Source organism: Maniola jurtina, chromosome 16 (genome assembly GCF_905333055.1).
Source record: "Maniola jurtina chromosome 16, ilManJurt1.1, whole genome shotgun sequence".
Taxonomy (NCBI): domain Eukaryota; kingdom Metazoa; phylum Arthropoda; class Insecta; order Lepidoptera; family Nymphalidae; genus Maniola; species Maniola jurtina.
The window spans coordinates 10,968,897-10,993,536 of NC_060044.1; the positions used below are offsets into that span (position 1 = coordinate 10,968,897).

A 24,640-nucleotide genomic window follows, 5' to 3' on the forward strand; every position below is an offset into this window, starting at 1 on the left:
ATCTAGAGGTTACCTATGTCAATCAATTGTTTATAGATGAGTACCTAGGTATAACAAGTGTGAATAAAAAATTTATTACACACCCGACAAGTGAAGGTTACAATAACTAGAAAAGAGCTGATAACTTTCAAACGGCTGAACCGATTTTCTTAGATTATAGCTAAGAACACTCTCGATCAAGCCACCTTTCAAACAAAAACAAACTAAAATCGGTTCATTAGTTTAGGAGCTACGATGCCAAAGACAGATACACAGATACACACGTCAAACTTATAACACCCCTCTTTTTGGGCCGGAGGTTAAAAAGATAAAAAATCGGTCAAGTGCGAGTCGGACTCGTGCGCCAATATCATTTTAATTTTTTTAATTTCATGACTTCCATTTAGACATTTTTATTATTTGTAGTTATAGCGGCAATAGAAAATACACATTCTGTGAAAATTTCAACTCTCTTGCTATTACGGTACACTAGATATAGCCCCTTGACAGTTAGACGGACGAATGGACAGTGGAGGCTTCGTTAGGGTCCCGTTGGCATCCTTGGGAACGGAACCCTAAGGTAAGTACTGTAGGTAAGTGCTTAGGTACTTATATGTACTATGTAGGTACTTAATAAGAGCTTCTGAAAACAACTGATGAAGGCAAATAGAGAGAGTAAGTTAACTGCATTCATCAATGTTTAATCATCACCATCATCATGAAGTCATCGCCGGTCTACTACTGAGCACAGGTCTCCTCTCAGAATGAGAATGGTTTAAGCCAAAGCAAGCCACGCTGGCCTAGTGAACCTAGATTGGCAGACTTCACACCTTTAAAAACATTATGGAGGACTCTGGCTCAGACAGTAATTAGGTACTCACATAAACAAGCAAAAACTGCAGGCAGGTAGTTAGCACATTATATTTTTGCTCCATAAATAGTTGACCTATGGCATGGTTGAGCTATGGCATGCCATCGTGGCCATATTAAAGTTTATTTTTTAACCCCCGACCCAAAAAGAGGGGTGTTATATACCCCCTGTTATAGGGGTGTATCTGTGTATCTGTCTGTGGCATCGTAGCTCCTAAACTAATGGACCGATTTTAATTTAGTTTTTTTTGTTTGAAAGGTGGCTTGATCGAGAGTGTTCTTAGCTATAATCCAAGAAAATCGGTTCAGCGGTTTGAAAGTTATCAAGCTCTTTTCTAGTTCTTACTGTAACCTTCACTTGTCGGGGCCAGTCCGGGGGTGTTATAAATTTTTAATTTTCACTTGTTTACTTCATTATTTTGCATAAAACGCATCTAAGAGTGACTACCTAGTCCTGATTTTGAGGCGCAAAGAGAATTCACAATTTTTTTTAATTCATCAGCTATTGCTTACCTAAGTACCTACTTGGTTTGTGAAGTGTGAACCCTAGAATTAGCACGAAATGAACCGCGATATTGACTTTTAGATTCGCAAGCAACTATTATCAGTTTGCAAAACGCTTCCGCTGTTTCGCCTCGCCACCGGCCACACCGAGTGGCGACGACCGCTCAGTTATTTTCGTGTAGCGCTAGAGAATAGGTACGCGCGAATTTCCGAGCATGGCGCGAAAACTGTGTTTACGTCAAATCAGAGAGTTGAAGTCGCTCAGGAAACTCTCCACCAGTGTTGCGTCGAGGAAAAATGAGGAGTTCATCATCAAATCGCCTCTTGGCGACGTCGAGGTCCCGAGAATGAGGTTTTTGGACCGCGTCTGGAAATATTCGGCGGGATTTCAGGACCACGTAGCTGTGGTAAGTTGAAAATAGATTAAAATAAAAAAGATTCCGACGAATTGAGAATCTCCTTTTATGAAGTCGATAAAAAAGTAACATTAAGGAATAGATTAGTGTGCTCCTAAATATTTCAGAGCGAAAGTTTTTGAAATATCTTTGAGCGAAATAGTTAAATAAATAAATTAAATACCTATTTAAAAAAAAATAGCCATACGGTCTATCATACCTATCTACTTAAGATTAATAAAATTTTCTAAGTTTAATTTATTTAATGGTTTAATGAAAAAAAAAGGAAAACATGGTCAAAGGCCTACGCATACCTACAGATAGAGTGGAGTGGAGCTGACTGGCTGGCTGACTGGCTTTTGATAACTATCGTAACTCACCATAATATACTGTGTATGCGTTTAGTATAATGTGACATATTGTTAAAATTGTTATACTTATCTACTGAAACCCTCTCGAAAACTCTAAGTAACAACAAAACACGGAGGACGCACGTTGCGCTTGGGCGCGCCTGAACTCTCCGTGCATCGCCGCTGTTTTAAATAAAATAAAATAAATAAATAATATTTTAGTTCAGACTGAAATAAATAAATAAGCTAAAATAAATAAAGCATAAAACACAAAGTACCTACTTATTGAATTGAGAGAAAGACACCGGTGTCACTTCTACCGGTAAAAGACATCAAACAGCGATTAAAATTTATTAGGTACGAGTAGTTACCTAATTTGAATTACGATAATATCATTTAATTAATAAGTCATTAAAGTCACGATTAATAAATGTAAATTACTGAGTTTTTATGAGACCGATTTAAATAGAATTGAGTTCGATGAGAAAATGATCGAAGGAGTTCATACAAAATAAACCAATCCAGGTTCTCCGTTCTACCTATTTAACTAATTTATACATTATGTACCTAGGTACTTACCTACTTTGTAAGCTACAGCACTCGAGAAAAATGTAGCTCTATCTATCTATCAGTTGGTTATGAGATAGAGTTCACAAACAATACTTAGATGCTTAGATACAAAATAATATTTAATACTTAGTGCTAGCTTAGGTAGGTATGCATTGTAAAACTTGTTTCTTAACTATTTTTGAACTTTTTAACTAGTTAAATTAACATTTTATTTTATTTTCACACCAGAGTCACATTTAATGTAGTTGCTTAGGCATTAGGATTATTAGGATTTATTCATACCTGTGCTGTTTGAATTTTTTCGCACATTACGTAATTACCTACCTACCAACTTTATATCCAGGTCTAAGTAAAGGTTAAAATAATGTTGTTAAAACTAATTTGAAGCTCGTAGTAAAATTAATGTTTTTTGTTATTTACTGCTTGGATATTTACTTGAAACAATTTAATGAGTTTTAATATAAAAAAGTTAATTTTATTTCAAACGTGCTGACTTTTGGCTCGTATAAGTGCGTCATCACGTAAAACGCAAACAGACGTTGACGTCCTCAAAATAGTTTAAAAAACTTTAGGCCCAGTTTCATATCAGCCGCTTAAAGTTACGGTTAAACTTTGACTATCAAAAAAAGCAAAGCACCAAGTCAGTATTCATACCCCCATGATCATCTTCATTATCGTCATCAACCTTTTTTTTTTTTTTGTTGACGGGGGGGAAATCTTCACAAGATACCCGACCTCTTTGAGAAGAGATCGGGTTATGTGGGATTTCAACCCACTAAAACCCCCTCGATGGCCATCCTCAGCGCATATTAAGAGGCTCCGGGAACTCTTACGAACGTGCGCCGGTGCCTCCCCTGCGCGACGCCCAGTGGGCTCATCCTGAAAGATGCACTCCCCTGGCCTCGTGCACTTTGCATGTAGGCACGACAGCTTGCGCCACAGTAAGCGGTCGTCCTTCCAGGGTCGCCAGCCAGAGCTCCGCTCCAGCCACTAGCGGCCCGGTCCCAGCGCCTGCGACTACTGAATGGAGTCGTCGTCATCAACCTATCGTCGGCTCATTACTTAGCACGGCTCTCTTCTTAGAATGAGAAGGGTTTGGTCATAGACAACCACGTTGGCAAAGTGCGGACTTTACACACCTATGAGAACATTGTCGAGAACTCTCAGGTAAGTAGCTTTCCTCACGATGTTTTCCTTCACCGTTAAAGCACGTTAATTAAAAAGCACATAACTCCGAAAAAAACTTAAAAACCTAAATCCACATGGACGAAGTGGCTGGCATCATCTAAGTACTTCGCACAAAGATAGCTTACATCCTTGAGAGGGGCATAAAATTCTTTTATTTGGGAAAATCATCAAGTTTCTATGGGATTTTTAAAAATCTAAATTCATCGAAGAAGTGTCGCATCTTTATCGTTCTAAGAGATAGAAAGACACGAGTTCGCTTAAATCATACCTATTGCAATTATCTTGAGTAGGGGCCTTGTCACTTGTGATAAGAAATTGATAAAGAACATGAATTATCAGTTATCACTTATCACATCTAACTGCTAATCCAAACTGGCCTCTTTTTACTTTTAGCGCATGCACTCAAAATATTCGTATCTTAAATAGCAATATATACCATCCATATATCAGCAACTACCATACTACTTATCAGTAATGGACGACCTCCCACGAGGTGGATTCACGATGTCAAGCGAAGCCCTGGGAGCTGTTAAACATGAGCTGTTCCTCATAAATAGATCTAAAAAAATTGCAACGTTTCAAATATCTATGAGCAGTTTATTTTTATCTGGTTTCCAAAAAGGTTCTCTCGCCCTAAAATTTGGTGGGAGGTTTCGGCCGTGGCTAGTTACCACCCTACCGACAAAGCCGTGCCGCCAAGCGATTAAGCGTTCCGGTACGATGCCTTGTAGAAAACAAAGGGATATGGGTTTAATTAAAACTGTCATTGCCTTTCCAGGTTAGCCCGCTTCCATCTTAGACTGCGTCATCACTCAGAACCAGGTGAGATTGCAGTCAAGGGCTAACTTCTATATGAGTAAAAAAAAAATTTTTAGGGTTCCGTACCTCAAAAGGAAAAACGGAACCCTTATAGGATCACTTTGTTGTCTGTCTGTCTGTCTGTCAAGAAACATATAGGGTACTTCCCGTTGACCTAGAATCATGAAATTTGGTAGGTAGGTAGGTCTTATAGCACAAGTATAGTAATAAATCTGAAAACCGCGAATTTGTGGTTACATCATTTAAAAAAAATTATAATGTGTTTCGATTTTCAAAGTAAGATAACTATACCAAGTGGGGTATCATATGAAAGGGCTTTACTTGTACATTCTAAAACCGATTTTTATTTATTTTTATGTTTAATAGTTTTTGATTTATCGTGCAAAATGTTGGAAAAAATACCAGAGTACGGAACCCTCAGTGTGCGAATCTGACACGCACTTGCCGGTTTTTTTTTTAATCGGAAATCTATTCATACTTTGTGCTATCCGTAGGAAACCGGGGCGGGTCGCTATTCTCGAATAAAAAACTGCTAACAACAGTCAATAAAATAAATTGACAACAAATTCATTGCGCCAATCTCTAAATCGGGTCCAAAGAACGAGACACACCCACGCAGCCTTAGCATGACGCTGAGGCGATAATTTCCCGCGGGACTCGACTCGTGAGTTTACTCGTCTATCAGTTTTGTCGTTTGACGTGCGACAGTGTTTCAAGATGGTTTTCTTTCAATTCGCAGTCACACGTGGAAACGAAAACGTATTTATGTTTATTACTAATAATATTTATAAAACAAGCGTAAATTAAAATTTTATAACACCCCCGACAAGTGAAAGTTAAAGACTACATTAACTAGAAAAGAGTTGATAACTTTCAAACGGCTGAACCGATTTTCTTGGATTATAGCTAAAAACACTCTAGATCAAGCCACCTTTCAAACAAAAAAAACTAAATTAAAATCGGTTCATTAGTTTAGGAGCTACGATGACACAGACAGATACACACGTCAAACTTATAACACCCCTCTTTTTGCGTCGGGGGTTGATCATTGTAATAACGTATTTAAGTAGGTAACAATTAACACCAGTTATGAGTTAACACAGATATGACAAAAGCCTGGAAAATTATCAAGTCTGGCGTTTGTAGGTCACACAAGTGTTTTTTTTAGTTTGGAGAGGATATCCCATTTTAAGAGTTGAGTGAGGAGATTATGTCTCTCACCCTCTTAGGCCGAGATATAGAGCGTACTTTGACTTTGTTCAGGCTTAAGTTTCAGTTAAAACGAGACAGATTTATGCCACCGATAATAACACTGTCTCATTTTAACAGTGTCTTGAGTCAAAGTGCACTCTATAGATCTCCACCTTAGTTCTCACACTGTGATATCGCATGGGACTTGATCGTGCTAAGGGTACAGTTCACAGTCATTGGACTGTTGACATTTCAGTACAAAGTCTCTACGCAGTTACGTTGTTTATAAGTTATTGACCTATATACTTAGCCTAGAAGAATGTCGTCAATTCAATGATTCAGTACTTAGTGTTTATTGAGTTCAGCGACCAATTTAAATGCCTACCTATTTCTCGATGATTGAGTCTGCCTTCAAAACAATTCTATCAAAACTATGACGTAGTGTCCTTCGAAATGGTAAAAATAACCTTTGATTGAGTCTTTTATTAGTCTTCTGCCAAGTTTTCATGTGATAAAGATCCCGCGCACGCACCCCTACCTAATCGCATCGGAGATGTGTGCATTGTTTTTTTTTTATTTACTATAGGCAAGCGCTTGACCACAATCACACCTGATGGAAAGTGATGATGTGGTCTAAGATGGGACGCGTTTACCTAGAAGGTGCCTATTCACTCTTGTTTTAAAACCTTAGCCATGCGTATGAGGAATGAAGACGCAAAACGTTTCGTGCGTGTAGATGGAATGTCGACGACATAAGGATGGAAACTCGCCCGACGTCTTGCGGTTCGGTGGTAAAATGGTGAAGCCCGGGGGACTAGATCGAAAAGTTCCTGTGCACACTCTCCGAAATATATCCTATAAAACACCGATAAGCCGGCGACCTTACGGCGGTGATCGAGACTTTGAAGTTTCGCCAACAAAGGAGAGTCTTCGCCTATAAGTCTCCTAGTCCTAGTCCTAGTCTCCTAGTAAGTTGTAATTAAGTGGGTAAGCTGGTATCTTAGACCTTAGACTGCATCACTTACCACCAGGTGAGATTGCAGTCAAGGGCTAACTTGTATCTGAATTTAAAAGAGTAGATACCTGTTTATAGGTTTTTGGTTTTTTTTGTTTTAATGTAAATTTAAGTTTATTTTTCTTTCTTTCTTTTCTAGCTAACGTAAAATATAAACGAGCTTATCGCAAGAACGCATAAGTGACGTGTTATCAGGTAATCATAAATAATATCACGGCACATATTAAGACGTACTTATCGCGAACTAACCATGAAACCATGTTATAAAAAAACCGTCGAAATGCGAGTCAGACTCACCCACCGAGGGTTCCGTAGTTTGGCAAGAACCATGATAAAAAGTTATTTGGTTTAGGAACACGATTTACCGTTTCAAAAATATTTATTTGGGTGCGCAATTATACTAAAACTTGCAAAGGTTTAGCTATTTTTCTCGTAAAGTTCATATTAAAACTATCAACTCTAGGCAATTTTACTTATTTCCATCCATGCTCGGGTTCCTTTTTACCATCTTGGTACAGAACCCTAAAAATGCCTAACATTATGGATAAGTACTTACCTATTGGGGAAAATCCTTAATACCTTAAAAAACGAGTAGTTCTTTAAAAGACGAGTCATCTTCGTAATACATCATCACAATAATATTATAATGATATCTACTTACCTATACCTAGGTACTCTCAAGAAAGAGATTCTTTACATTTAGGTACCTACATAACATAATTATGTCTACATGTAACGAGTACATTATGTCTAGATTATCTTTTGCAAGCACTGAATTCACAATGACAAGTCAACATCCGGGTATATTTACCTTGAATATGACTTCACCTAATAGTCAAAGTAAATTTTTTGAATGTCAATTACAGGGACGTAAGCTACCTCGGTCATACAAATCGGTTAAGCGGATGGGTCTTTAGGAATCCCGTGGGAACGCTTTAAATTTTCCGGGATAAAAAGTAGCTTATGTCCGTCCCCGGGATATAATCTGACCCTGTACCAAATTTCGTCAGAATCGGTTAAACTGTTGGGCCGTGAAAAGGTAGTAGACAGACAGACCGACAGACACACTTTCGCATTTATAATATTATAGTACGGAAGTATGGATATCACTTGCTTTAATGGTGAAGGAAAACATTGTGAAACCTACATGCCTGTTCTGCATAATGTTCTCAAAGATGTTTGAAGTCTGCACATCCGCGGGCTAGCGTGGTGGACTATGGCCTAAAACCGGAAATCCGACCGGTCGAGAATCGGACCGGTCTGAGAGGAAATCCACTCTCAGTAGTGGGCCGGCTAGGTTGAGTTGAGATAAGGATAACTATAGACTGAAGCCACCGGCCTCGGCTCCACGGCCGCCGCCATTTATTTTGTTCTTAAACTGGTTTTATTTGTGAGCTGCTGTAAACCTAAAAAAGCTGAAGCCAGGGCCTTAAATTACATAAAATAGTATTTAAAAAATATTATAATTTACTACTAGGCATGCTGGTACCAGACCAGGTTGTAGAATTTCGCACACGTACACTGCGTCGAGCTACGATCTACATTCTACGGGCATGCTTGTTTTAAGAAGTTATTTTTATTTGCAGTCAACGTACCGATATGACCTTCCTTCACTTTCACTCGCACGACGAACATTGTACAATGTACAGACATTACTTTCGCACCTATTGTTCTATTCAATTAGACATGACTCTAGGCTTTAGAGAACTTTCAATGGCTAACCTCACAGAACTCCAAATATATATTATTATATAGCTAACCTTCATACATTTACTTACGTACCTAGTAATTTAAAAATCATGTAGCGGAGTATAACCTGCTAATTAACAAACTTTGTACTTATCGTACCTATTGCTAAAAAAATAAAAATGAAAAAATTTAAGTTGAAAAATTGCCTGAAATAAATAACTTATTTTATTATTATGTCTTATCCGTGATTTTCTTATTGATTATATTTTTATTACCACAACTTACCTAATTTCATCTTATAATTTGGAATTGCATGAATGAGGAATTTTAGACTAGACGACATCTCGAAGCTTCCCGAACACAGCCTAACCGAGTTTGATTCAGCGGTTAAACCTCTTTCGAAACATTGCTCTCTATTGAACAAATAAAGAGACAAGTGTAAATTAAAAATTTATAACACCCCCGACAAGTGAAGGTTACAGTAACTAGAAAAGAGCTGATAACTTTCAAACGGCTGAACCGATTTTCTTGGATTATAGCTAAGAAAACTTTCGATCAAGCCACCTTTCAAACAAAATAAACTAAATTAAAATCGGTTCATTAGTTTAGGAGCTACGATGCACAGACAGATACACAGATACACACGTCAAACTTATGACACCCCTCTTTTTGGGTCGGGGGTTAAAAAATAATAATTGAGTTACGAATACGATGTTATGGCATAGAGGTGTCGAATTACTGTTTTATGTAATCGCATTAAAATTAAATCAGTGTAATGAGTAAGCCCAGCTTATTTCTATCGGGCGTTGCTTGTTTTGAGCGAAGCCTTATCAGTGGGTTGGTACAGACATACCTACCTTGTGGTTTGTACACAATGTAGTGCAGTAGGCCTATCTTCCGAAGACATTCGATAAAAGATTCATGTCTTCAGTCATTGATCGATAGCATAGTTAAACGTGAGAAGCCGTCCGTCCGTCCGTCGTGTCTGTCAAGAAAACCTATATGGTATTTCCCGTTGACCTCGAATCATGAAATTTGGCAGATAGGTAGTTCTTATAGGACAAGTAAAGGAATTATTCCGAAAACTGTGAATTTGTAGTTACATCATTAAAAAATATTAAAATGTGTTTCAATTTTCAAAGTACGATTACTATACCGAGTGAAGTATCATATGAAAGAGCTTTACCTGTATATTTTAAAACAGATTTTTATTTATTTTTATGCATAATAGTTTTTGATTTATCACGCAAAATGTCAGAAAAATTACCCGAGTACGGAACCCTCAGTGCGCGAGTCTGACTCGCACTTGGCTGGTTTTTTTTTCTTTGAATAATGTAGTCATTTAATTCGACAAAAAGCTATAAGTATGTTTCATCTTTGTAATGCACTCTTATGTTGTATGGAACCGCATTCATCTTCATTAATATCATGCCAAAAAGAATACCTACCTACCTGTTAGTAAGTATTGTACATTTTCGGTGTACTAACGGAGCATAGTCTATAGTCTCTAGCTCTAAAGTAAATGAGTACCTACTTAAATTGCTTTAAATTAGTTCTAAGTAGTTTGTATACTTTAACGTGAGGTCATATTATAGCCCACTAAAATTTATGGGCATAGCTTTATATCACTCAACAATATTTAAGTAGATATACTGATAGTCATACCGATAAGACAGATATTTAATAACTTTAAGGAAAACTTTTCCAAAGAAATTAGCGACATTTTTTAATCACCGACTAATTTTTGCTCCATGATTTCCCTTTCTAATATCATAATAATATGCCTAATTCACCAAATTCTGTATATTAAATATTATTCTGTAAATTATGTATTTTTTATTCCGTGGCGTACCATATAAGATTATTCATTCGCTTCTTCCGTTTATCCGCCTTCAAACAGCACTAGACACAAATTCACGGTTTCACGGACGAACAGTCAAACACGACGTATCCTAATGTACACCCTTGACCCTAGGTTGCTGTTTTAGGGTACATAAACTGAATAAGCCTTATTCATTCATCAGTCTCACTCACGCCAAAATATCTCTATTGAAACCATACCTGAAAAAATTGTAGGTTGCAGATACAGGACCTATGATGTTTGAAACAGACGGATATTTGAAAGTCAAAAAAAATTCTCATTTCTGAATTTTATATTGAGGTTAAAAATATTTAGGTATACCTAGAGATAGTCGACGTCAGTATTCTAAATACGTATACATGCCAATGTCCTGTTATCACTTTAACGTTTTAGCACACGCGAATTGATAAGGGCATTTTTTTACGGATATTGATATGAATACGGATATATTTTATAGGCTTTAGCCTACACGCGTAGATGATAATAACATTTAATAGGGGGCTTTAATTAATTGCGATAAGATAACTGAAAGAGCAAGGTATGCAATAATTTCGTTGACACAATGAATTGGGACGAGATTCTTCGTTCTACAATGTAGAAGAATATAATACCTACCTCATTATAAATAAATAATAAATAAATAAAGGTTTATTTAGCTCATATACAGAATCACACACAAAAACAAGAATAAAAATAAAGATACAATTAAACTTGAATATTAATTAAACTTAAAACTAGAAAATACTATTATAGGTAATATTGTTGTGTCTGTGAGCTAAAATTTATTATCATCCATCATCATCCTTTACTGACTGACTGACTGATCTATCAACGTATATTTCAAACTACTGAACGGATCGGGCTGCAATTCGGCGTGCAGATAACGTAGACATCCACTAAGAAAGAATTTTTGAAAATTCAACACCTAAGGGCTAAAATAGACTTTGTAGTCTACGCGGGTAGGGTCGCGGGCATAAACTAGTATGAAACTAGCTGATGTCCGCGACTTCGTTCGCGTGGATGTAGTTTTTTAAAAATCCCGTGGGAACTCTTTGATTTTCCGGGATAAAAAGTAGCCTATGTGCTAATCCAGAGTATAATCTATCTCCATTCTTTTCAGCCCAATCCGTCCAGTAGTTTTTGCGTGAAGGAGTAACAAACACACACACACACACACACACACACACACACACACACATACAAACTTTCGGCTTTATAATATTAGTGCGATAATTTAATTTCTCTTGTCGATCGAATAGTAAACTATATGCCATAACATTATAAAATCTGACACCAAGGTCGTTAATCTTCGGTCTGTCTGACTGTGGTCTGACTGCTTCGAACATTTTCTAAACCAGAATGAGGTTGACTACCTTAGACGGAGAGAAAGGAGCTAGTTGTAGGTATAGATATATTATGTAGATCGATACATTGTAGTAAGCAATGTATTTATACTATAGTTTCTCTATTTCTGTTACTTATAGAAAACAAAATTCTCCAAAAGTCTATTTCACTAGAAGTATTCAGAACTGTGAACTCTATCTAGTACTTTTGGGAATCGATGGTTTAATGAGTATTGAGTTTACAAATATTACCTACTCTTAATGGTAATGAAAAAGAGTATCCTAAACAAAATTCATCGCGATGATAAAGGTTCATTGCTTGAGCTATCGAAGAAAATTGTAAAGCCAACTTTTTCAGACATCAACTTTTTCAAATTGTGTAACTGCTTCTGTCGGTTTCTCGTGCGTTAGTAGTAATAGTTTCTCTCCATTCCTGTTCCCAACATTCATTAATCATGCTCTTACAATAGCCAAAATTATGTAAACATCAAAGGAGATTGGCAAATTCCATAGAGTTTCAGACCCAAACTAACAGAACTGTGAGCCTCAAGCCCACATTCACGAATCCAACTACTCATGCTTGTTCTAGTTTACTAATCGCAACCACGTAAATACTCATTAATATTGTCTAAATTAAATACTTAAATCTTTCATTTTTTTTCTAGGAATGTGCCGAAACAAAGAAGAGCTACACGTACAGAAAAGTTAGGAAAAATATGGCGATTTTCGCAACATCCCTGCGAAAGAAACTAGGTTTAAAAGAAAACGACGTAGTTTCCGCACTATTGCCTAACAGCCCAGAGTTCCCTATCGTCGCATTCGGTACAATACAGGCTGGATGCATCTTTAGTCCTGTGAATCCAATTTATAAGGAAAGTAAGTAAACCAAGCATTTTAAGATTTTTATTTAGGCAAGATTTTAGAAGGATAATCTGTTCATTTATCATCATACCATTAATAGAAGAAACCACGACTCTAAAAGCTGATGATGATGACGATGCGGGGAGAGTTTTTGCAAAATAGGCTTGCGTTTGACTACAATAAATAACAATGATGATGTTGGAAGTTGGAACCCCTTTACCTAAAGGATAACTATTCACTCTCGCTTTAAATGTAAACTACTCAATACTCAATTACGTCTTATATTAGACTAGTGGATTGCCAAATTTCATCAAAATCGATTCAGCACCGTGAAAAGTGCCAGACAGACTTGTAGAAAATAAAATGATTTGTGGTAGAGGGTAGGTACATTTCAGTGTTCCATGAAGATTGAAAATATGTACCTACCTACCAGATTGAATAGGAAAAAAGCAAATGAAAACTATTTTAGACATGCTAAGTGTCTAGCATCGTATAATCCTACGCGTGTAAGAAATTGAGCACATGGTTACTAAGTCTATAAATACAAATGTAGGAAATAGAACAAACTGAGAGTGGCCTATAAATATAAAGGAGTCGTTGTCCCAACTAAAAACTAGGTATTCGTTATGCTAATGCAAAAGACTAACAAAACGTAACACGAAGATATAATGAAACACTGTGCTCAAAGAGGTCACGTAGATTAGAAACTAGAATCATACTACGAGCATTCAGTTTGATTCAAACTCGGTGTGGTGTATCAGTTATTAGTATGTTTTCACCTTCAATTCACTCCTACACACTTTTTTCAGTCGAAATAAGCCACCAAATAAGTACAACACAGCCAAAAGTAATAATAACAATACCGGAAAGTTACGAAAACGTAATGAAGGGAATGAAACTTGCAAAAAGTTCTGCTAAAGTAATCATTGTTGATAGTCCTAATAAACCGGTGCCTGCTGGAGTGATACGGTATTCTGAAATCTCCGAATCCGGGGAAGCGGACTATGTTTTACTCGATACAATTGATAAGAAGGACGATGATGTAGCTATCATACCGTTTTCGAGTGGTACTACAGGATTTCCTAAAGGAGTGGAGATAACTTATAAGAATTTGCTGGCTGCAGCTGAAATTATGGCCGTCAAAGAGAATTGTTTTCCAATTTTAACACACGGTAAGTTAACTTTAAGTGATGATAATAAACTATTAAACTAACTACTTAACTGGTGAGATTTACGATAGAACACGATGGAATCAAAAAAATAAGTAGATTTGAGGCTACGTAGATACCTGTGCCTCCAAGTCCATCTTCTTATTTTTAACCGCCGACCCAAAAAGAGGGGTGTTATAAGTTTGACGTGTGTATCTGTCTGTGGCATCGTAGCGCCTAAACGAATAAACCGATTTTAATTTAGCTTTTTTTTGTTTGAAAGGTGGCTTAATCGAGAGTGTTCTTAGCTATTCAAGAAAATCGGTTCAGCCGTTTGAAAGTTGTCAGCTTTTTTCTAGTTACTGTAACCTTCACTTGTCGGGGATGTTATAAATTTGTAATTTACACTTGTAATAACTTCAGGATATGAAGTTAATTGCCTTGTTATTTGTCTTGTTTTTGATGAATTATTTTAGTGCCTTATTTACATAGAAAAAGTTCAGTTAACTTATTTTTTCTGTTTTTTATACTATGAGCTACAGTTTGAAATTACGTGACACGAATAAAATTACGATTAAAGTTCATTAAAAAAATTAAAGGCCTTCAAAAATTTTAATGATGTTCAAAACATGCCAGATGCCATGTATGGTAAACATGGTTGTTGTATGAATAAAGTGCAATTCTGTTTAACGCAATACCTTATTATATAATGTTATTTATATATTACTACTAGCTGTGCCCGCGACTTCGTTTGCGTGGAATAGTGACTTTTCGCGCTTTATATAGCCACGGACGCTCACGCCGTGATTCTTTAAATTGACATAACTTTTTTATTTATGAACCGATTGACATGAAATAAACACTAAATCCTAAGTGAAGCTTACTACAATATATAAGTGAAAACCGTATCTAAATCGAATAAGCCGTTTCTGAGATTAGCGTGCACAAACACACAGACAAACAGACAAAAAAAAAAATTAATTACAATTTCGGGTTCGGCATCGATATAATAACAACCCCTGCTACTTTTTTTTTATATATTTCCATTGTACAGACACCACTTTTCTACAATTTTATTATATGTATAGATGTCTTGTTGGTGTACAATAAAGAATATTTTACTTTTACTTTATTTTACCTTTTGTGGCATATTTCAGGTGATTTCCAAGACGTGGTCCCGTGTATTCTACCATTCTTCCACATATACGGCATGGTGGTGACGTTACTGGGTCATTTCACTAACGGCTGCAAGTTGGTGACTCTGCCGAGGTTCTCAACTGGTCTTTACTTCGATGTGCTGAGGAATCAGAATCCATCAATTCTGTATGTAGTGCCTCCTGTTGGTAAGTTAAAACACCGGCCAAGTGCGAGTCAGATTCGCGCACCGAGGGTTTCGTACTCGGGTATTTTTTTCGACGATAAATCAAAAATAAAAATAAAAATAATTTATAAAATATAATATTATATAAAAATTATAAAATAAATAAATAAATAAAAAATAAATTAAAATCTGTTTTAGAATGTACAGGCAAAGCCCTTTCATATGATATCCCACTTGGTATAGTTATCTTACTTTAAAAATTGAAACACATTTTAATTTTTTTTTAAATGATGTGACCACAAATTCGCGGTTTTCAGATTTATTACTGTATTTGTGCTATAAGACCTACCTACCTGCCAAATTTCATGATTCTAGGTCAACGGGAAGTACGTTATAGGTTTCTTGACAGACAGAGACAACAAAGTGATCCTATAAGGGTTCCGTTTTTCCTTTTGAGGTACGGAACCCTAATAATAGGTACAAATTGTTTTATTGCACCAGTGAAGATTTGACTTTATCGATAGCATTTGTATAATGCCTATTTCCTATAGGTTTCGCTTACCTTGACTAATTGCCCTATAAATGGCACTAACTGCCAATTATTGCATTCTGATTTTGTGGTAGACCCTGACATAGCGCATACTATTCATATAGGCAGTCGTCTTTCTGATTTTGTACTTTGTAGAGCTAAGTAACTATGAGTTTTGCAAACATTTAATAGTAGTTTAAATATTTGCGTGACCAAGTTTATAGCACTCGTAGAAGTCACGTAGGGTCTTATATTAGTACTTAACAGGTATTACAATTTACTATGTAAATATTAATTTAGACCGATTGTATTACCTAATGGGCAGTGATAGCCGTCGGCCCCCAAATTGGGGGTCCAGATTGAGTCAATCACACAGCTGCACCTCCTTTCGTAGTTATGTGCGTAGCAATCACACTTCACACTAATATTATAAAGGCGAAAGTTTGTGTAAGAGTGTGTTACTCCTTCACGCAAAAACTATTAGACGGATTTGGCTCGGAATGGAGATAGATAGTATCCTGGATTAGCACCTAGGCTACATTTCATCCCGGAAAATCAAAGAGTTCCCACGGGATTTTGAAAATCCTAAATCCACGCGGACGAAGTCGCGGGCATCGGCTAGTTAAAATATGACATGCTTTAACGGTGAAGGAAAACGCTTGCCTGAGAATTCTCTATACTTAAGAGGGCTCTCTCCGTCACTCGTTTCATACAATCGTAGTTCCAATTTCATTTCAACCAAAGTCCATGAAATGCAGACATATTCTAGAAACTAATATCTATGTCTGTGGTTTTCCAGATTTCTGTTAAAATATTTGGTTTCAAAGTTACGCGGTCTTAGGAATTTTCATATGAATCTTTGAGCCCCTGTAATTTTTGCTACATATTTTTAGAAAAATCTAAAACACCACTGACACAGATATTAGTTTCTAGAATATGTCTGCAAAATTTCATGAACTTTGGTTGCTTAATATTCAAATGAAATTGGAACTACGATTGTATGAAACGAGTGACGGAGAGAGCCCTGTTAATGTGTAATAGGTATGTGAAATCTGCCAATCCGCATTTGGCTAGCGTGATAGATTATGGCCAAACCCGTTTCACTCTGAGAGGAGACCAGTACTCAGCAGTGAGCCGGTGATGGTTCATGATGATGATTAATTGATCTCATTGCACATCTTCATTGGCGATGGAATGATTAAACATTTGGGACGTACCTACGTAGGTACACCTATTCGTTCTATTGATCCGCCGAGATTTAAAAAATCTTAACTTTAGTTAAAAAATTGTATTTTTCCAGCAATTCTCCTTGCAAAGCATCCAGATGTAACTAAGGACCATTTCAAGAATGTCAGAACTATTGTATGCGGCGCCGCACCATTATCGTCTTCCGATGTTACTGCACTTTTGGAGAAAGGAAATGTAAGTATGCATTTACCGCCTTATTGTGTTAACAATTTCCCGTGCCTCGGAAAACACGTACCTATAAAGCCGCCCGTCCTGTGCTTGATTTCCCTCCGGTCGTGTCGGATTGCCGTCTCATTAGGCTTTGAGAGCAAGGAAATAGAGAGTGCATCTGCGTTTGCGTAGGTACAATATGACATCTCTACAATATGACAGGAAATTTTTCAAAAAAAAAATTTAAGACTTGCTCAAAGATTTGGTTCCTTAAAAAAGAATTTTGAACTTTTCCCTGTAGGGATTTTCATTGACGTCTTTGTTATGAATAATTCATCATTCACTTTAGGTAAATCGTTTAATTCAACCTAGGATTAAAGATTAACTTCACTAAAGTTTATTTCCTCATCTGACAAATTGTTAATGTCATGAACATGTTGACCGTGAAAATTTGGATAAAAATCTTAATTCTTTTTCCTAATTTGTATTTTAATAATAATTGGCCAGTTGTTATGAATACACTATGAATTCTCTATTTGCCTATTGTTATATTATACTCCGTACAAAATGATTTCTCACGCGCCATTTCAACTCTATGGGTCAACTGTCATGATAAAAGTACGGTTCACCTTTTTTTTCTCTCTCATCTGGCTTTACACTGATAAGCCAATGTCAAGTTTGTAGTTATTTACAAGTTAGGGAAACTATATGTATAAGTATGGACTTCGTCTGTGCCGGCGCCCGCCGACATACACGCAGCGCCCAAAAAAACACTCCAAAAAAGCACCATACGCGCGCCAGCAAACTTATCCTATATGTTATTGGTCTGTCACTGCCAGCAAACGCCGCCACAGACGAAGTCGGTTCACCTTTAAAATAAGGACTAAAATTGTAGTTTTGACAATTGTTTTGACATGATACACATAAAGTTAGAATGGCGCGTGGAGAACTCATTTGTTACGCATTATAAATGAATACATTTTTGTCATACTTAAGTACCTACATGAAAAGTCAATCATAGTATGTTTGAAAGCTTAAAATTACATACAAACCGCGATAGCCTATATATCAACATTATATTGTGTCTACTCGGATTTATATTACACAACAATAGGTATTGCTTTGGCATTTTTTAGATTAGCTTAGATAATAATAGTAGGCGCGTCGATGCAATTAGGTATCTAATCTTTTCATAATAAATGTGCCTATTGATTACGATTTTAACTATCATAAAATCATACCACTTAAAACTAAATATAAATTTTACAAGTCAAATTGTAAAATTAAGTGCTCATCCTAAATAATTGCCTAGTGATTAGAAGAAGTGGGTTTTTATCAAATGGTTATGAAATCACGCAAATTATTATGTTTAATTCGTTCAAAAAATTCGACAATAATAAAAAATATTGTACCACGCACACATATCACGAAGCGCAGCGCCTTGTTTATAGCAAAAATATTATTATGCCCAAAGTCATGAAGTATGGTGTGGTATCGTTCGGGACCTAGCTATCCTGTTCTTAATATAGATATATTTTAAACGTCTTTGCTCTTGTACTGTCTTAATACTGCCCTAATTTTTCATGGCTATACGTGGAAAGAAGCTTATAATTTATAACGTCGGTAACTGGATAATCGACTATTGGAGGTCAGAATTTGGCGTTTCCGTCTCGTCTCCTCCGTGCTTAGATAATACGCTTCATCCCAATAATTTTTAAACGTAAGATAGGAAATCGCACCCTTAGCCGACTCGTAACGATTCTGAAGGATTCACATAGTTCTGTACACGAATATAATAATACGGAGTTTCCTTACAATAAGCTCTCGGAGCCTGTTAATACTGTACTCTTCTCAGACTTGGGCGCACTTGGAACCCTCGTAGCTTTAGGTTTAAGTTACGTAATTAATTATCACCACTATATCGTACAAAAACAATTTCGACCAACAAAAGGAGTACAATTTTATTGTACCTACTTTGAATAAATGATTTTGACTTTGACTTTGTAAGAAAATTCCTATCATTATTTAGTGATTAATGACTTTTCATTAATCAGCTAAATAATAATTTACTGTGTCATGGTTTTCTGAAATGATGCAGAGAAGATAAGGAGATTGAAGATGTGTGTTAGAATAAATTGTTCTTGTTTTCAAGGGAAAGATGGAGTTCTCTCAAGGCTTCGGCGCGACGGAGACGACTTCTTTAGCAACGTCCACATTCATTGGCACGAAGGACGTCGACTACTCGTCTTGCGGCTTTGGACTGGCTAACACTGAGATGATGTTTGTTGACCCTGTGTCTGTACAGCCTGTACCTATTGGAGAGGTAAGTGTGATCAATCATCGTCGTTTGAACAGATATGTTCCTCGCTGGGCATAGCGTTCAGCTGTAGCTATTTACTGAAGATATTACAAGCAAAGGCATGCCTTGTAACATCAGCCATCAGTTACTCGTGAATTTTCAACCCAAATTCACCAACCTGTATGCTTCCAAATAGTTTTATAATACATATCAAAAATTGCGGAGCCAGCAGGATTTGAACCTGCGTCTTCTGGTTTCGCGCCCGACGCTCTGACGCCTTGAAGTGTAGGTAAAATACTATCATAAAAATTTCAAAAATTATGCTTCCACTTTTGGATATATCCATACTAATATTATAAATGCGAAAGTGTGTCTGTCTGTCTGTCTGCTACGCTTTCACGGCCCAACCGCTGAACCGATTTTGATGAAATTTGGCACAGACATGGGATACATCCCGGGGAAGGACGTAGGCTACTTTTTATCCCGGAAAATCAAAGAGGTCCTACGGGATTTTAAAAAACCGTAATCCACGCGGGCGAAGCCGCGGGCATCCTCTAGTTTATAGTATATTGCCTTATGAATTTAACAATGGAAAATTGTATCTACCGATCGTGATTACTGCGTGATAAAATAGATTAGGGTCCCAAGATGCTGGAATAGTGATCTAGCACCGGAAAGTACAGTGTTACCACTAGGTGGAAGGATGACATTAGGCAAGTCGCAGGGAGCCGCTGGATTCAGGCAGCACAAGATCGTGGCATGTAGAAGTCCTTACAAGAGACCCATGCCCAGTGAAGGATTAACCCTTAATCAAATTAAGCAATTGCCTAGGGCATCACGTCTGAGGGGGCACCAGAAGAAGCACAAAAAAATCTGTCCTTAGGGCATTCACGTCTCACTCTCACGTCACGTGACTCGTGAGAGTAGAAACTTTTCTAGGACTAATTAGAAAATTCGCGCGTTTTAAGTTGACATAGAGTCCGATCTAGAATCATAACCCCACTCCCGCTTGCCCACTCGCTGCCCGACAATTCGAATGTCCCCGAAAGCCGCAAGGCGCATTTCAATAAATAAATAATTATGCTTTGGTTTTTATTGTTGTCGCACCTACTCCACTTGTAAAGTACGTTACATCTCATCATCTTATTTTACAAAAAACTAATGTTTTTAGGCGGTAAAGGTTTAATTAAAGACCGATTCTAGTTGACATACGGATAGGGGGGCCCACAGGCATGGGTTGCTTAGGGCATCAAGTAGTCTTAATCCGTCACTGCCCATGCCCAGCAGTGGACGACTATCAGCCGTTGATGATGATGATAATAAAATGCAGGAAATATTTTAATGTTCTGTTACAGTCAGGAGAACTCTGCATCAGATCACCAACAGTGATGAAGGGCTACTACAAAAACGCCAAGGCGACAAAGGAGTCCATGACAGAAGATGGATTCTTCAGGACTGGCGATTTGGGGTATTACAATCCCAAATATGGAGCATATGTTACTGATAGAATAAAGGAGCTTATAAAGGTATAACATAATAAAATACAGTTACGTGCTTACTTTAATTGCTCAGTGACCCAAAAATAATCTTGGCCTCTGGTACCCTGTATGACTTCAAGTCAGTCGGTTCTTTCGAAGGCTTGCAGAGCTTTGGACGCATCGTCTATCCAACGAAAGGTATTTGGGGCATGCAAGAGATAGGTTTGACTTCTGAATAACCCATGTATGCTTTTTTCACAGCACTATCCTCTTCCACCCATATCTGAATCTAAGTCAGGACTTATGAATTTTGATATAATTGTTTTATCAAATTAGTAAATTGACAGCTTTAATGGATACAGTTTTCTTGACTGTTTTGGATCCTGCACTAGGGTTGAATAGAGTATTTTATAGGGGGACGAATTGCAAAATTCCTTTCAATTCCTAAATAAAATTATTCAAATTACTCTTTTTATCAACTTTATTTTTTCACTCAACTTTATATCTATTTCACAGGTCAAAGGAATGCAAGTAGCCCCAGCGGAATTAGAAAGCATCCTCCGATCACACCCCGCCGTCCAAGACGCAGCAGTCATAGGCGTCCCACACGAATACTACGGGGAAGCACCCAAAGCGTTCATCATCAAGAAGACCGGGCTTAACACTTCATCAGAGGAGATACAGGACTATGTTGCCAACAAAGTGGCTTCTTTTAAGAAGATAGAAGAAGTTGTATTCGTCAATAACATTCCGAAAACCAGTTCGGGGAAGATATTGAGAAAAGAATTGAAGAAAATTTATGCGTAGTTGTATTTATGAAAATGTAGTGCGTGTGCGTGAAATTCTGACATGGTCTGCTGATTGCTTTTCAGCTTCAATTGATTTGTTCGTTCAAACGTGATATTGATTTTCGATAGGTATATAATATCTACACATTGTTCTGCCAAGTAATTTAAGGCTGCATTTACACTTAAGATACGGATAAGCACTCAAAGCATTCGTCATCGAGAAGAATATTTAAGCTTAAAGCTGGTCATCTGAAGAAAAACAAAATTATGTTGCAGATAAAGTAGCGTCGTTTAAGAAGATAGAAGAAGTTTGTCAATGATATTATGCCAAAACCTTGTTCTGGAAAGATATTGGAAAAGGAATTGGAAGAAAATCTACAAGCACCTACCTATAAAGTAATTACTAAGAATCTAAATAGTTATAAAGTACGACTGATTGGAATGTGTCTATTTCTATTTCTTGTTCATAAAATTAGCAGAACTCCTAAAATGTTATTAAATAACAAAATCCTATACTCAAAACAATAGCGAAAATTGCCGCTTTAATATGAGAAAAATAATTAACCGTCACAGAAAAATGTGACGGTATATTTTATTTTATTTATTTGGGACAATAAACAATTACATATTATATATTAAAACTATAACTTAAATATATCTCAAAAATATCTACATTACAGTAAGTTATTCAAGTAAAGCGTTAGTTTTTAAAGTCCTTTTCGAAAGTTATTTCTAATGCTCCATAAATATCAGCTGCTACAGAATTCAAAATAGCACCTTACTGTATTTAAAATTTTGTGGTATAGGCATAATCAGTTTTATTAGAATTTTTTTATAATATTAAATTGAAAATGTTTTGAATGATCTCTAAATGTTTCCATGCGTGTTTTGCTGTTAATAATATGTTTATTGTATTATAATATCTAGTATACCTATTTGGTTATTTTAAAATTTGGTTTTGTTTACTGGGGCCATATAAAAATGTTAGGATAAGACGTGTTCCATTTGTGGACGTGATAAGTGAGTGTTGTGGTAATAAGGTTCACTTGAATTGGCTTTCAGAAGAAAGGAAACACGTCTACTTTAACTCATGGTTTATTGGCTACTGAATCATTATTTGACATGCACGATTAATAAATGCAGTTTTACACATAACAGTGAGGTTTTTAAGGTTTATCCAATAATTGTATTTGTGAAAGTGCCTATTCCTATTACTTATATCACATAATAACAGATATTATTATGGTTGTGATTTTTATCATAATAGGTACAAACAGTAGCTTTTTCAATTGAGGAATTTTTGTTAGGGATTGGTAACAATAATTACGTAGCTCAGTATATTAATTTCACTAGTTTCATAAAATGTGTATCTAAGTAAATTTAAAAACTAGTTAATTAAATAAATAATTAAAAAAATATAGGTACTCACTCATAATTGTTTTTTTTTACTAAATTACAATCAGGTATTTACTAAGTAAGGGTAGGTACTAGGTAGGTATAACTAACTATATTGTGTAAATTACTGTAAGAAATTGTTTTAATAATGTTTTGTGAAATAAAATTGTTTGAAAAAAGCATTTTATTAATTAATTAGATACCCAATTTTTTTTTATCCTTGAATTCAATTTCTAATTTAATTATTTAGTAAACATGTCAATGTTTACTAAATCATATCATAGATAGCGTTGTCCGTCATTAACTTGCAGTGCCTACCTAAATATTATAATACTGGTTAAAAAATACTTGTGCAATGGTACGTAACCCTTGTTGTGAGAATCTCACTCGCCCTTGAGCGATTTTTTTACACTAACCTGTACAGGGTTTTGGAAAATTCATGGAACGAGGAACTACGTTTTAAGGAACATCGGCAAAATCTACGTGTTGCCATATTACGTAACTAGTTACCTAGGTAGGTACTTATGTCATTTTTGGGTTGTCACTGCTACCCTTCATATACATAGGTGCCTAAGTACCTACTTTATGCTTCAGTAAGCAAGTATGTTAAATTCAGTACATGATAAGTGCGATGATCATAATGACGTGATACCAAACTGATAATCACGAGTACGATGCCATAGGGCTGATCAGTTGATGACGATTTAATGATGCTATTTACATGCTGCCGCTTATCTAATGAATAATAGTAAATACTATTGAATACAAACAACTGTGTGCTTAAATAAAAGTCACCATACCAAATTGAACTTTAAACTCAACGCCACAATAACTTAAGTTACTTGCCACAAGTTGATCACGTAGCCTATGGCAATCAGTATGCATAACAGGCTCATTCAATTTTAGACTGAATGTTGTAGTCATTAAAGATTATAATTGGATGTTACACGCTTGGGTGGTGACGCACCACAGCACAAATAACCTCTGCCCGAGCGTAAATTGAATGTGGTGCTGCTAGGTTATAAATTTTACCCATTTTATAAGGATTTTTTGACCTCATAAGACAGATCAGATTACTCAGCGGACTATGGACAAAGCTAAGACGGCGTAAGAGTCAAGACCGTGGCGTGTGGAAGTTCCTACAAGAACCACGTCCAGGAGTGGACGTTTATCGGTTGTTATTAATAATAATGAAGATGATGATCTAATTTTATGAATTGTGAAAATACTTATGCTGCAAATACCAAAAAAACAAGTAAACAATGAGGAAAAAATAAAAAGGCAGGTAGGTATAAAAGCAAACTAGGATGGACTTACAAAACCAGAGGTAGTTATAAAGTACCAATCCGAATGAAATAATATAATAATAAAAATCATGATTTTCTCGTAAAAAGTTTGTCAATGCAATCAGTGCAGTATCAACGGTGAAATAATTTTTACTTTAAGTACCTAGTCGATACTTAAATAAACATTGAAACAAATTCACATTTTTACTTAATTCGATGATAACTCGACTGTGATTTAACTTGGCGCAAAATGACGACGTAGTTAGTCAAATAAATGAAAGGGCGCTTTTATTAACAACTTTCACTAAAACCAGTTAAGTAAATAGGTACTCAAACCGGATTAATATGGGTAAACGCATCCAC

At 36.3% G+C, this 24,640-nt stretch overlaps 1 protein-coding gene across 1 annotated transcript; it reads left to right on the forward strand.

The window, feature by feature from the left end:
• The first annotated feature begins 1,439 nt into the window (after positions 1–1,439).
• On the forward strand, positions 1,440–23,173 carry LOC123873246 (4-coumarate--CoA ligase 2-like). The gene is made up of 9 exons (XM_045918015.1): positions 1,440–1,760; positions 12,440–12,650; positions 13,445–13,807; positions 14,941–15,126; positions 16,934–17,055; positions 19,184–19,354; positions 20,686–20,856; positions 21,325–22,636; positions 22,755–23,173. The coding sequence occupies exons 1-8, from the start codon at positions 1,569–1,571 to the stop codon at positions 21,613–21,615; spliced, it is 1,707 nt and encodes a 568-aa protein (XP_045773971.1). The 5' UTR covers positions 1,440–1,568; the 3' UTR covers positions 21,616–22,636; positions 22,755–23,173.
• The last annotated feature ends 1,467 nt before the right edge of the window (positions 23,174–24,640 follow it).

Coding starts and splice junctions, on each gene's coding strand:
- LOC123873246 (XM_045918015.1), top strand. CDS start 1,569: ATGGCGCGAAAACTGTGTTTACGTCAAATCAGAGAGTTGAAGTCGCTC. Junction 1,761..12,439: donor TTCAGGACCACGTAGCTGTG/GTAAGTTGAAAA, acceptor TTTTTTTTCTAG/GAATGTGCCGAAACAAAGAA. Junction 20,857..21,324: donor GAATAAAGGAGCTTATAAAG/GTATAACATAAT, acceptor TCTATTTCACAG/GTCAAAGGAATGCAAGTAGC.